Source organism: Lissotriton helveticus, chromosome 11 (genome assembly GCF_964261635.1).
Source record: "Lissotriton helveticus chromosome 11, aLisHel1.1, whole genome shotgun sequence".
In the NCBI taxonomy this organism is placed as follows: domain Eukaryota; kingdom Metazoa; phylum Chordata; class Amphibia; order Caudata; family Salamandridae; genus Lissotriton; species Lissotriton helveticus.
In genome coordinates this window covers 127,457,936-127,472,642 of record NC_136072.1, presented here as the reverse complement: position 1 = coordinate 127,472,642, position 14,707 = coordinate 127,457,936, and the positions used below count along the sequence as shown (strand labels likewise).

The following is a 14,707-nucleotide window of genomic DNA, read 5'->3' as shown; positions in this document are numbered from 1 at the left end:
AGTCTAGAAGCAGCATTCTGGCCTACCTGTAAATGGCGGATGGAACCCTTGTCATTTCCTAAAAGCAGAATGTTGCCATAGTCTACTCTTGAGAGTATTTGAGCTAGGATCACCATTCTTTGTGTTGAGTGGGGATCACTAAAATAATCTTTCTCATTCACTTCAGCACAGCAAAACAAGTGGACGCCAACTTCACTGCCTGAAGTTTCATCCAACAAAAAGCCCAGTTTGTTTTACTTTTGGGGACAGTTCTGGAAGGGGCCCCAGGGAATCCGGCCAATGTTGTGATTTGCACCAGAGATTTGGCAGTACTCCTTTCTTTCTGTGTGAGTGAACCCTCTCAGGTCAGGTTTAGTGTTAAGAGCTAAAGTAAATGCAGATTGTGTCCTCACCCCTTTATTTCACAAAAACAAGCCCAATTGCTGTGAAAAGGCTCTATTGAATGGGAAAGGTTTTGATCCTCTCGCTGACCAGCAGAGTAATTAATTTACACAGTGGGGAGGAAAAATGCCTGGAATCTGCTTATGAGCAAAGCCAGGGAACTATGACAATTTTCCCCAAGTGTCATAAAATGCCTGAAAGGAGCCTGGACACTTTCGTTATTTTTAGCATCTGAACAAATCCACATAGTACCAGTTTCCTCTTTGGGGCGCACATCCACACATGGAGGATGGCCGCGGAATGTGCTTTGGAGAGTATTAGAGACTAAACACAATATCCACTATACCACCAGTGGTGAGAACCTTACCTTGAGAAACATGAACTGAGTGCACATTTCACTTGTTAGTTAATTAGCAATACAGCTGAGCATGATGTATGTCATTGCTCTAAATGCTGGGAAGGGAAAAAGTATCAAAAGGGTACTAGCATGAGAGAAATGAGTTGGTGCAGTGCCACAAGGAAGAATCAAAACCAGGCTGTTTTTGTTTTCTTCCAGTGCAAACTTATGCTGAAACAATCACATAAATATTCCATGTAATTCTGCTGCTGTTATTTGCACCTGACAGTGGAGTCCAGGGCTCATTTCTCTTTAGGGAGTTAGTATAAAATAATGGTAATCACAATTGTGATCACGGACTATTTATACCTTCCATTGCAATTCAGTAGGAGCAGGGGTACCCTTTCACACTTCTCCTGTTTACTATATCACAATCAGTTGCAGAGTCAATCTGCAAGTCAGAAATTGGTTTCTGGTTAGCAATGGGCTCTTCACACATTGCATCTTGCATTTTTTCTTGGTAGCAAAGACTGTGATGTTGAAAACCTTGCACCAGCAAAAATGTTTCATTCACCAGATCCTTTAGTGGTTTTCTCCTGTGCAATTCCCAATGCATAGAAACATATTTGCAACATGTAGACCAGCAGAGAAAAAGACTGCATACATTTTCCGGAACATCTCATACCAATTGCAATAAAATTATTTTGCCATGCAATGAAAATTATCTTGTAGCGCACAGAAAAACATTGCACAGTCAACCACAAGCTTGGTAAACTTTTCACATTTCAAAAACTGCAGGTCACGAACTATGGAGAGGTTCCAGGCCCAAAGAAGACACATTGTAATATTATGCAATTATTCAGGTTCTAAATAAATAGAAAAGGCAGAGGTTGCTAGGATTTAGTTGTGTTTTAGTTATGATCTGATAGACTTGTGATTAGAGTTTCTTACCTGGGGGTGCTGGCACGCAGCCTAGTTGGGAACTAGCAATTGAACCATTGAGCGCAACATACACAGTAGCTGTGCAACGACCACCGTACTGTGAACACAAATTAGGACATTTATTGGGGGGACAAAGTCATCATGCACAGTTAGGCTTGGTTATGAAGAGAGCAGAACATGTGTCAGATTCATACAATGTTGTGACAGCTGCAATAGTGGTAGTCATATATTGGTTTTCCACATACAGAACATCAATGCCTCCATTTTTATGGCAAATGCTTGATTCCGGTCCAGGGAAGACATGGTTTGGCAGTTCGGGCTGGACTGTTCCCATGAGGCACAGGGTCAGGGCTGATTTGCATATGGCCATGTCTGAACTGGGGTGGTGTGGTGAGTAAAAAAACGATGGATTTAGGCCCAGATCTCTGTACTGGGGTGAATGTATGACATTGTTCTGCATTCTGTCCATCAGCTGTTGTTTTTCCATTCTCTCGGCCTCACCTGATGATGGGTTGGGAAGGAATGGGAACAGGGCTCCCCTTCGAAATTCAAAGAGGGTCTCATTGGGGAGGGACTGCTGATGTGGTGTTCTTCCCGAGCACTACAGGTTTGAGAGATGGGAATTGTGAAGGGCAGGGCTGCATTTTTCTATTGCTCAGGTGAGGTGGTTTCTTCGGGGCCTTTCCTTTTGTGTGTCCTATTACTGCTACAGGAAGGTTTAATGAAGCCAGATGCAGAATCTCACATTTCATTGTTGCAGGTGCTTCAGACTGGAGACAGCCTAATGCTACATGCCCTAAGATGTATTATTTTTACAGCACTATACTACACTATTATCCTTCATCCCACCCTGATCACCAGATGGAAAGGGAAAGAGCATCTCGAGCACAAACATTTAAAGTACAACATTCCTGTTTTGTGGTTTCTTCAATCGGTTTTCTGGGAAAAATGACATCATATTAATTGAACTGTATTTACCCGGTGAGTGGTGGTGGTGGTGTGTGTTAACTCCAGGGTTCCCATGTCATACACTGGTATTGTAACACATGCAAATAATGTTGTTTCCTTTTACAGTTCTTGAATGCTCTCTCAGAAATCCTTGACTTAAAACCCCAAGTTGTCAACTCTCCTTTGTCCTTCAAATGACCCACTCCTACATTTCCATCCTCTGCATGCCTCCTGTCTCTGAACACAGCCTACTCTAAATCATTTGCCTGTTGGCTTAATCCATATTATTGTACCTCTGCAAATTTCCCACACGTTATATCAACGAACACAACCTCTTTTTTAAAAGTCATACTCCTGCACCCTAATAATACCTCATCTCCTGTAGCTCGTCTATTAATATCGCCAACCACTGCATGAAATTCCTATTCCTCTCTCCCACTAAATATCACACCTAGGGCCAGATGTGGGTAATCCAGATTTACCGATTCTAAAATACCGAATTTTACCGCTCCGGTATTTTAGATTCATTAAATGGGATGTAGGTGTTAATTCGGTAAGTATTACCGAATCGGTAAGATTTGGTAAATACCGAATCGGTATTTACCGATTCGGTAATTCCCATTGATTCCTTTGGGCCTGAAGGCCCATAGGAATGAATGGGAATTACCGAATTGGTAAATACCGATTTGGTAAAAGGGGGAACACATTGAAGGATGTCAGGGTGTCACTTTGACACCCTGTTGCACCCCTGAATAGTGTACGGGTGCACATGTGGCACACATACATGTCCTAAGGGCATGTATGTCTGCCACATGGCACTGTAATAATTTGCAAAAAATTGCTTCTTTTGGGGTTTTCGATATTTAACACCAACTTGTAGTTGGTGGTGAATGTATGTTCTAATCCCACAGCCTTTTTCTCCGCGGGTAATCACAACGCGGTCGTTATCACGACCACGTTGTGATTCCGCATACCTTTACTCCGCAAGTCGCTGGAAGTTGGAATAGTATAATTTACTATTCCAACTCCAGTCTATGCGGACACTAGGGAAGGTGTTGGATTTTAAATACAACACCTCCCCCCCTCCTCCGCAAGTCGTTGTTCCGACTTGCGGAGTAATGGTATGCGGAATCACAACGCAGTTGTGATAACGACCGCGTTGTGATTCCCCGCGGAGACAATGTTTCGTTATAAATGTTGTTTACGTTGGTGGTAAATAACAAATCCTAAAATGGGAAAAGCACTCATTTGAGTGCTCCCTACATTTAGGATTCGGTAATTTACCGAATCGGTATTTAAGAATTCGGTAATTTACCGATTCCTTAAATTACCGATTCGGTAAATTACCGAATCCTTAAATTAGGCCCCTACATCTGAAAAGCCTAATACCGGTCGGTAACGGCCGAAATTCGGTAATTTCGGCCGTTACCGACCGGAATTAGGCTTCCTACATCTGGCCCCTGTTGTCCTACTCATGTGATATACCACAAAGAAACTGGAGTAATTGCATGGAATGGCTTTGGTAGCGCACAATACTAATCAAATTACTATAACTAAACCAATATCATAATACTTCGCAATTAGACAGTCAGTTGTAGCTCATATATCATGTCTAATAATTCCCTTTACTGCTTACTCGGTAGTATACTAGTTCACAGCAATAAATAAACCATTTCCATTTTAACAGGTGTGGGATAACTGAAGACATCTACCATATTCCGCTGGGCAACAGAGATAATAACAAAGTCCATCCCTGCAGATCTCACCACCAGTTCTCCCACAAATCTATGCATGCTCAGGACCATGAACTTTAAACAAAATATCCCAGAATGGACAACCCAGTGCAGTAACCAGCTAAGTGGACTACGAACATAAGAAATACCAAAAATGAATCTGCGGAGCTGGTCAAAGCTGCCAGCTTATTGAAACCTGTAAACTGTGCACCTATCTCTCACCCTCCTTCTTCTATCACACTGCTTAGCGCTGTGTCCCATAACAGAATAACCCCACCTCTGTGGTCCTAACTCACAACATGGAAAATTTGTCCACATAGGATCACAACAAAGACAATCAGCCAGATGTATCAAAGGGTTTTAACCATATGTATCAAAAGGTTCTAACCATTCTGTGTTTATGGGAAAATGCTCTCGTACATGGCCCGATATCCTTCCAACCACTCATCCCAGGCGGTGTACTGTGCTAAACCTGTAGGCAAGCGCCTCAGCACCCCGCATGGGGTAGTTAGGGCTACATACATTTTGTAATACAATAAAAACACAGATATAGAATCAAGTGGTAATCATAACACAAGGAGCCCACCTGGCTCACAAACCTGCATATTGCTGAAGAAATGTAATTTTCGTAACACTGGACACAATTTCACACCGGGTTAGACAGGTATAGTCTAACCTATTGTTATGGACCCAAACTATGGGGCACATGCATCATGAAAAGGAATTGCTATTCCTCAACAGCGATTTTTAAGGAATCGCTATTTAGGAGTCGCAATTCCTTATGCATGTAGGTTTAGCAAAAATAATAGCGATTCCTCCGAAAATAATAGCGATTCGCAATTCGCTATTAGGGAATACTTCCCTTTTCATTCCTATGGGGCTAGAGGCCCATTGGAATGAATGGGAAAACATTCACAATTTCCGATTACCAAATAGGTAATCGCAAATTGCGAATGCAATTGCAAAGGTGCTAAGGGGGCCTAAGGACCCCCCTGATACACCCCCAAAACAGGTAAGTGGGCACATGTGGCGCACATACATGCCCTAAGGGCATGTTTATGCGCCACATGGCACTTAGAAAAGTGCAATTTTGTGCATTTTTCTAAGGATTTGCAAATTAAAATCAACTGTAATTTGATTCTAATTTGCTTCTTGCATTGCATTTAGGGAATCGAAAATTGCGATTCCCTAAATGCATTTGCAAAATAGGTAATCGCAATAATTGTGTTTACCTATTTTGGAAATGCATGTTGGGTTGATGCATCGGAAATTGCTTTCTACTGGTCACAAAGGGGCCGATTCGCATAATCGGCCCATTTGCGACGGGTAAATAGCTTGATGCATGTGCCCCTATTTCCCTAAAAAATAACCTTAGTTAGACATATAAGCAGGTATAGGTGTGTAATAGGGGAAGTAGTGGTATTGTTGAGGGTCAGTTTACAAAAATGCAAGATTTATGAACATATGATTTTAAAAAGCTATGGAAGGTCCAACATTGTTCGAATAATCATAAGACTAGTAAATAATTCTACTGCTCTGCTAAGCATGCTCTTATCAGATAGATGGAAACGTATCGCAGGCCTTAGTCCTTTGTAGGGTTCGAAGCACCCACTATGGGATGTGTACTGATTAGCGTTCAAATAATTTGGAATGTATTATTACTGCGCAATGTTTTTTAATTCGAAACTTAAATCCTCAATATAAACTAGGTTGTCCTTGATGTAACCACTGCTGACAATTGTTTTGCTATGGCTTTTAGCCTCACAAAGGTTTCTCAAGGATGGGAAAAGCATCAAACACTGCTGTTCACTAGACTGAACGGATGGGTCAAACCAATGGCAGAAACCGAGGATCACAGGAGACCTGTTTTTTTTAAATAAACGATGTTCCTTAACCCTTTTGTTGTGCCCATCGGCCAACGGCCATCGCGAGCACTATCTCCGTAGTGCTGCGCACGTCCTTTGGCCAACGTGGCTCCGCCCACTCAATGGAACGCCTCGCACCGCGGCGGAAATGCCGCCTCGGTTAAGGAGTTAAAGGAACCCATGCTGTCTATTCGAGAAATCATAGTCACTATCTTCCAGTGGTCTAATTTACCACTGCCAGCACACCCTGCGGTCACCAAACATGGGTGCCGATTAGGATGGCGGACGGACTTTGCCCGCCTGCTATCCCTGTGGAAAACGGGACCATCCGCGACGTCAGCGGCGGTCCCGCCATGCCAATTATGATGCGCCCGCCCCACTGGCGGGCGCATCATGCATATTTAACATTCAGCACCGCCCGCTGCAATGTTAAAAATGCAGGCATGCATTTGCATTCACAAAGCGGCAGGCACCGCGTGGTGCCTGCCGCTTTGTGTATGCAAATGCAGGGGGGTACCACAGGTACCCCCCATGTGCACCCCCCTCTCGTCTTCACCATGGGGGCCCGCAGGGGGCACCCAAAGTAAAGCCCGCAATCCTTTCCGTGGCGGCATTGCCGCTGCCGCCACGGAAAGGCATCTGCATGAAGCCATCCTAATATGGCTGGCGGTGTCTGGAAGACACCGCCAGCCATATGGACCCTTTACTGCCCCGGCCGCAAGGCGAGCGTGGCGGAAAAGCGGCGGACGGTGTTTCCATCCGCCGCGGTCCCCCCGCCAATGTAATATGGCGGGCGGAAATAGGTGGCGGGTTGATGTCGGGCGGATCGCCACCGCCTGCATGGCGGTGGTGATCCGCCCAACATCCTAATGGGTTCCAATGTTCCCAAAAGGGAAGGTGTTCAAGAGGATGGTTTCTCCATTGCGAACCAGTTACCAAATCCCTTTGAGTATTTGCCAACTGTTCTACCCTGTGATACTCACCATTCTGAACTAAGGGAGTCACCCTGGTCACACGTTTGCCTAATTGCAGCTCGGTATGGATTTAATACATAGCAAGGAGCCATTTGTCATTGCAAATCCTTTGGTTTACGAATCACATGGTTTGAGACCACAAATAGCTTTGTGCATCTGTCCCTTAGAGCTTTACGAAAACATTGCTGTAATATCACCACTCAGTATCTATGTTACCCATTACTTGTGTCGAACTACTAATTGCTCTAACTGCGTTTCTGCAAGTTTTTCCACATTCAAAGGAACAATATTTCTGGTTTTTCAAGGGTGTGGCTTTTAAATGTGTGAAGATGACGTTCTTCTTACCACTTAAAGTACGAACAGGATGAAAACATAATATGTCTTTACATGAGCTATGTGGAATCAACTTACCTTCACTGGTTTGCAACCCGGATGCACTTCTTTGAATTTACTCTTGGGGCAGTCAGTTTCACTGTATGTATATTTGATTACATACCGCGTTCCAGCCACCACCTGTATTTATTACACACAGAAAAAGTACATCGTCTATTACATGTTTGCATACAAAATACACCCAAGAGTGCATGAAAAGCACTGCAAGCGCACAGATGGTGAAGGTGATTCAAGAATAATGTTTTTCCATAGAAGCAGGCTGCTCCATTATAAAGCTGTTTCCATTCATAAAGAGACCTGAACTGTTAGGCGTGCTCTAGATGAGTAAATAAGGAAACTAGCTAAAGGAAAATTAGCAAGTTCTTAAAAATATATAGGCTACCCAACATTGGCTTCCATGTCTCTGAGGTGATACATCACCTTTCAAAACACTGAGGCTGCTTATGCAAGTCCAAACGGCATCCTCATAAACTGAAACACTTGTAATGGAGTGATAAACATGATAAGTGGTCTAGAGGCTTTAAATAATTTGATTTGATGGTACGCACCGTGAAAATCAAGTGTATCGAACACAGTAGCTCCATCAAGCATTAGCAAGAATTCATTGACCTTTGGTAGGAGTTGGCCGTCAACTGTGATACAGTCATTGACAACACACTTGGGCCTGATTTATTATTTAGTAAGGAGCCGTCCTCTGCCAGGGCGATGGCGTAAATTACTCTGTCACCCTGACTGAGGGGCTGGCAGACAAATTTTAAACTGCCCAGTGGCCCACCGGACATTTCGAGTATTAACAGGAACTGCTGTCACAACAATTCCTATCAATGTATTATAACTTTGCTGGATAGTTCCAGCAAACATGAAGGAACTGTATGTCAAATCTACATTTTTTCTATTTTTAAAAAGAAAATACCAATGAGGTCTTTTCTATTTGAAAATTAAAAAAAAACAATGTTCAGCTCACCATGTAAGTTTCCTGTGTTCTGAGTTCAGTAATGGTGACAGGCATTGAAAAACAGCTATATGTCCACCCACCTAAATTCAGTGGGTGGACACATAGACCAGCTTCTGACAGCCCTTAATCCATTGGGCCATAGGAGGAGTTTGACCATGGCAGAGACGGAGTAGTTTCCACTGTTGTAAAACCATGGTCCGCTCGAATTGACATCAAGCATATGCACCATAATCTTGGTGAGGAAGAAACTCTGCAGCAGTTGCAACGAAGATCCCTCTCTGCCAAGATATCATTTGGGCCTATAGTCTTAATGTGTCATAGCTTTTTTTGAAAGGACAACAGGAGAAATCTAATCTGAAAATCTGGCCTCTCTAATTATGTCCTTCTTCTGTAATCTTTTCAAAAGCAGCTGGTAGTCATTCATAACACCAAGGGGACGTTCCTCATTTTTTGCTGAACAGGAGTTACATTGTTCTTCAGTTTCACATGGTGTGTGAATCGTTTCAACTTCCCAATTTGTTTCTGTGAACAATTCTGTGAATGCATTCATCAGTTGCTTATCTAGACTAAGCCTGGACGGAGTTTGCGGAGTGCGGAACTCCGTGAAGTGCAAAAACAACTCCGCCGGCACCATGCAAAGCACAAGCGGGCGCTGCTTCCTTTCTGCCGCTCGAGTAGATGTTAAAGCATACATGCACACTCACAATGAGAAATCTGTCGCCTGCGTTGAGAATATCGCCGGTAGGTTGATGTTGACGATTGCGAATGAGGAAAAATCTCGCCGGGAGGTGATTTTCCTCACTCACGCTCACCATCTTGACATTGACGAGCATGAGTGAGGAAAAAAACTCAGCGAGCTCCACGTAACTCGGGAGTGCAAAAAACTTCCGCATGTGGAGCGGAGTTGAGAGTCCAGATTTAACCTAGACCCTCTTCCATTAGAACCATGACAGGATCTATCACAGCTGGGTTGAGGATTATTTCTTTAATTGATAGTTAATTATGTTAATTATGTGGGTAAATTTTTTTACAATTTAGATGTGTGTTATGAATTGTGCGGTGTTATAGGGTAGGCAATAAAAAAGATTACATTTATGTAATAATTAATGTTTTGGTTTATAGATAATTTCTAATTAAGAATAATTATTTTTAAAGATATTTAATATAATATTTCTAGGTATTTGTCATATCTATTTAACATTATAATATGTCTCTATCTTTTGATTTTTTTAAATATTTTTCATTGTTTTAAATATTTTGTGTTGGTGATATTTTGTTTGTTTTTAATTTTTAAGTGACTGGAGTGGGAATATTAATTTTTACCCCTCCGCTATCCAACATTTTCCCTAGTGTTGCACTAACTGGAGTGGGAATAATATGTTCGACCCCTCTGCTATCCAGCACTTTCCATACTGTTGCATTCACTGGAGTGGAAATAGTAATTTTTACCCCTCCGCTATCCAACAATTTCCCTACTGTTGCACTCACTGGAGTGGGAATAGTCATTTTTACCCCTCAGCTATCCAACACTTTCCCTACTGTTGCACTCACTGTAGTGGGAATGGTAATTTTGACCCCTGCGCTATTCAATACTTTCTCTACTGTTGCACTCACGGGAGTGGGAATAGTCATTTTTACCCCTCTGCTATCCAACACTTTACCTACTGTTGCACTTACTAAAGTGGAAAATTTAAGTGTGAAGACATTTAAATAGTTTAATGTTTTAATTTATAAAATAACTTTTTCAAATTAGATTTTATTTTATTGGTGTATGTATATTTATATATATTCACTGAGAAAATCATAGGTTTCAGGCCCGTTATAGTTAGGAATTAGCATTTTAAAAACCTTTGAAATTCACTGAAAAAAACATAGGTTTCAGGCCCGTTATCAGCAGTGCATTGCGGGGCCACAAGTTATAGTTAGCTGAACTAACGATAACGGCTGAATTTCTCTGGTTTTGTACGAGTGAAATGTCCAACTAACTATAACGTCCCTGAAACCTATGGTTTTTTCAGTGAATTTCTAAGGTTTTATAAATGCTAATTCCTAACTATAACGGGCCGGAAACCTAGGGTTTTTTCAGTGAATTTTGGAATATTTAATTGTATTGGGATTTCCAGGAGGATCTGCAGTTATTTGGATCCACAAGTTACCTCATCGTTTGATGTTTTCGTGTTGTTAATTTATGTTTTTGTAATAAAGTACTATTTTTCCACTACTGTTGACTACTGGACTTCATGACCTGGCGCACCCCCATTTCAGATACCACATTCTTGGATCTGGAGAACAGAGGTGCAAGGCAACGGCTGGGGTTGGGGTTGGTTGCGCAGGAAGAGTACGAATTGGTACTAGCGTGTGGTGCGGATACAGGGGCCTGCCGTTCCTTTTGTGGATATGCATCCAAAACATGTGTGGGTAAGTTTAATAGGGCTGGCTGTGAGACTCCTCCGACTCTGTCAATTGTTGGTTTGTAGGTACCAGAGGCCAACAGACGCAGCACAGCCAGCAGCTTTGTCTACGGAGGAATGTTGGTTGTCCGCTGTGTTGGTACCATCAGCCTGTGGGCAATGTGGCAATGTGCACCAACTTGAGAATGGAACAATAATTCTTTTGCCACTTTTGCTGCACTAAACTGCTGATAACATGGCGATAAATCCCCACTGTTGGGTTATAGGGTGGCTCTAAAACAAGTCCTTGTGTTTATTAGGAGTTTGTTGTAGCTACATTCGAATCACAAGAAAAGATTTTCTAAAAAAGCTGAAAAACCAAGAAAAGTGGACAGGGTGCAAACACCCTGCCCTCCAAGGCCTGCTCAGGGGATCCCACAAGGACCCCCAGGGCCCAAAAAATATTTTTTAGTTTTTTAAACGTCTGGGTGCGCGAATCCAGACTTAAAAACCCAACAATGGGGCGTATTCTCAAGGACTTATTGCCGAGTTATCTGCACTTTAGCGCAGAAAAAGTGGCAAAAAGAATTATCGTTCCATTCTCAACCTGGTGCAAACTGCCGATATCGCCAGTTTTCCAGTGATGGCTTCCGCAAAAAACACCGCCACGGATGAGAGTGACAGCTAACGCTAATGATATGTAGAGTAGCCGTTCCCGAACAAAAAACACGAAATCACCACCTCTCGATATTTTCAACGACCAGTAAAATCTGTGATGCAATCCAAAAACACGCGTTAGCATTAGGAATTTAACACCTGCCTTTTACTGGTGTAAAGCAGGATGACTACCTACAGTATGAAAAGGAGCCAAGCCCAGAGCCACATCTGAAGACCAGCACATGTCATGGAGCTACTGATCATGCAGCTCGGACACCCAAGAGGGCCACAACACCCACCGCCACCACCCACAAAACCCCCTGACTACCACAGAGGCAGTGCAGAACAGGACAGCGGACATTTCGAAAACGGCATGGCCCCTCAGCCACACAATATGTGTGAAGGAGGCAAGTCACCCATGAATAAGAATGCACACAATGCCAAGTGTGGCGGTGATGTGCTGGACAGACCTCACTGGGCAGAGCAAAGACCTCTCCATGTGGACATGTACTGCTGGTGCTTGTAGTGTTGTGGACAGTGGACTTAACCATGTTACCTCAAGCAGTGGGGAAGATCTTGTTCATGCAGCTGTGTCGTCCCCCCTGTAAGCGTAAGCAATGTGGGTTGGTCCGACGTATGCCACTACAGCGTAGGAGTGTGAATAACATGAACGTGCCCGTTGCCAGTTTCACTATCTATTTAACTTTGTCTGTGTGTTCATTATGTATGCATGATGGCCCTACCACATTACATTGTGCTGTGGACAGCAGACGCAACCATGTTACCTCTGGCAGTGGGGAAGGCCTCAGTTATGTAGCTTTGTCGTCCCCCTGGAAGCATAAGCAGAGTGGGCAGAGCCGGCGTACGCCAGAACGGCATAGGGGTGTGCAGAATTTGCCCAGGGCTCTGGCCGTGGTTCAGTTCTGAACTCGACAAGGAAGTAACCAATGCGTGTGTCTGTGTTTCAGTGTCAGCGCCACCTGGCACACAATCGACAATGTTGCAATGTAGCAGGCACCCGGAGGGGGGCTGGCACGAACGGAGAAATGAAGGAGCACAAGACCGCTCGGGGTCTTGGCTCATACATGCCAAGTGTTGTGTGTATCTGTTTTGCCGCAGCATGAGCCACATGCCTAGCCCTACTCACAGTGAGACTTCACCAGGCATGAACTCTACATCTGTGTCTGCCCTATCCTTACCATAGGCCTACACTCACGTGGGTGCCCACCTTCAAAGGCCAACATGAGTGTCATTGTCAGGCTTGTGGAAATGAGCATAAAAGCATGACAATGATGTTCCGTAGGAGTGTAAGTGATACACCACGCAGCGCACACAAGTAAAAAGGCTCTGAGGGAGGGAGGTGCAGCTGTAAGGTAACGTAACACACAGTGATGCCGCTCATTTGCCACATGCAAGACATGACAAACATGAATCTCAAAGTCGCACACATCCTACCCCACCCCCAACAAGGCACATCACACTGCCTGAAAGCAAGTAGATGACAAACTACCATTAGGGTTGAAAGCTCCCTTGTCTGAACTATAAGGCGGAAGCACATCTATTGGTTACACATAATAACCCTTAGCAACTGACTTCTACCCCAATTCTGCTTAATGTCAGTTTCCTTAGTAACAGTTCATGGACCCTTCAACTAAACTGACAGGTCACAAGTTCCCCATATTTTCAAGTTCACCACACAATGTTGCAAATGCAAACAGCAGGTGTGGGTGACTTTGCAAAATAAGGCTTTATCCTTTCTACTGTACTGTACTCCCTTCTGGTTGAAGTGGATGTAACGTCAAGTTCTAGTGGAAGTGAATTGGCTTTGAGATGCGAAGAATGGAATGAGGCTTTAGATGGAGATGAGATGTATGAGAGTTTGAGGAATGCTATTATTAATGGTTGGAGAGATCTTTCAGCTATGAGTGAGGAATTGAAACTGTATAATAAAGAAGATATTGTGAACTATGTAGCTGCTTTACGTGGATTAGCAGTAACGTGTGAGTTGCTGTACAGATCGCTAGAAGTATGGAGAATACTGCTGTCTGGTTGAAGGAAATTGATGTGGGGAAAGCAAACATTAAATCTTCAGAGAAAGATGTAGTTGCCATTGATGTACAAGAAGTCAAAGTAAAAAAAGAGACAAATGTTTCGGACAGTGGTGCAAATAAGCAAACTGAAAAAATAACTATTATTTGTTACAGGTGTGGTGGACCTGGACATATTGCCATGAGCCCCACTTGTGGAGCAAGGAGTGCGATTTGTAGAATTTGTGGGAGGAATGGTCATTTGGCCAAGATGCGCAGGGCAAAAATGAAATCTATACAACAATCTAATGTAAAAATGGTTGAGAACCTTGGTGAAGTTAAGGAAGATGTTATTGTGGCTATTGATGAGTGTGACATTTTTAATGGAACTTATAATGAATCTGTTGTTGAATGTCAAAATTCCGAGTATAACAAAGATATAGTGGTAAAGAAAGAAAGTACAGATAAGCTTGAGAAACCTCATTGCGATATTATCATAGGAAAATCCGCAGCTTATTTACTATAATAGCTAAGGCTGTTTTTGAAGAACAATTGAGTGGACAAATACGTAACTTACTACAATCGGATATAAAAGCAGTTGGGTATGGTGGAAAGAGAATTAACATCATAGGTATGATGTGGAGTGATATTGTTTTTAAGGGGAACGGTGTACATGGAAGAGTATATATTTCTGAAGATGGTTCCAATTTACTGGGATGGCGCCATCAAAAAGATCTAAACATTGTTCTTAATCCCAACAGTCAAGAGCCAGTCATGATTGTAGAAAGAGTGAATGAGATTGATACTGATTGGGGTGAGAGGCTCATGTCTGCATTTCCTAATGTGTTTACTGACAATTTGGGTTTGTTGAAGGGATTCACACATCGCATCATTTTGAAGAAAAATGCAGTGCCAGTTGTGCATAAAGTAAGACCTATTCCCTTGCTTATGAGGGAACCTCTTCAACAAGAACCTAATAAGTTATTGGAATGTAAAATCATTGAACCTATTGAAGCCTCGGGATGGCTCGCCCCCAAGGAGGGTAATAAGATTCGTGTGTGCATTGATCTAAGAGATCTAAATAAAAATATGTGGGTGGACCGGC

The 14,707-nt window shown here is 42.9% G+C and overlaps 1 protein-coding gene across 4 annotated transcripts in view; it reads right to left on the bottom strand.

Moving 5' to 3' along the window:
* Positions 1 to 14,707, bottom strand: part of LOC144791842 (T-kininogen 1-like) — a 269,931-nt gene that overhangs the window by 102,799 nt on the left and 152,425 nt on the right. For all 4 annotated transcript variants that reach the window (XM_078666624.1, XM_078666621.1, XM_078666623.1 and 1 more), the window contains 2 exons: positions 7,592 to 7,693; positions 1,670 to 1,757 (listed from right to left, as the gene is read on the bottom strand). In XM_078666624.1, the coding sequence (XP_078522750.1) occupies positions 1,670 to 1,757; positions 7,592 to 7,693 (190 nt within the window). The remainder of the gene's footprint in view (positions 1 to 1,669; positions 1,758 to 7,591; positions 7,694 to 14,707) is intronic.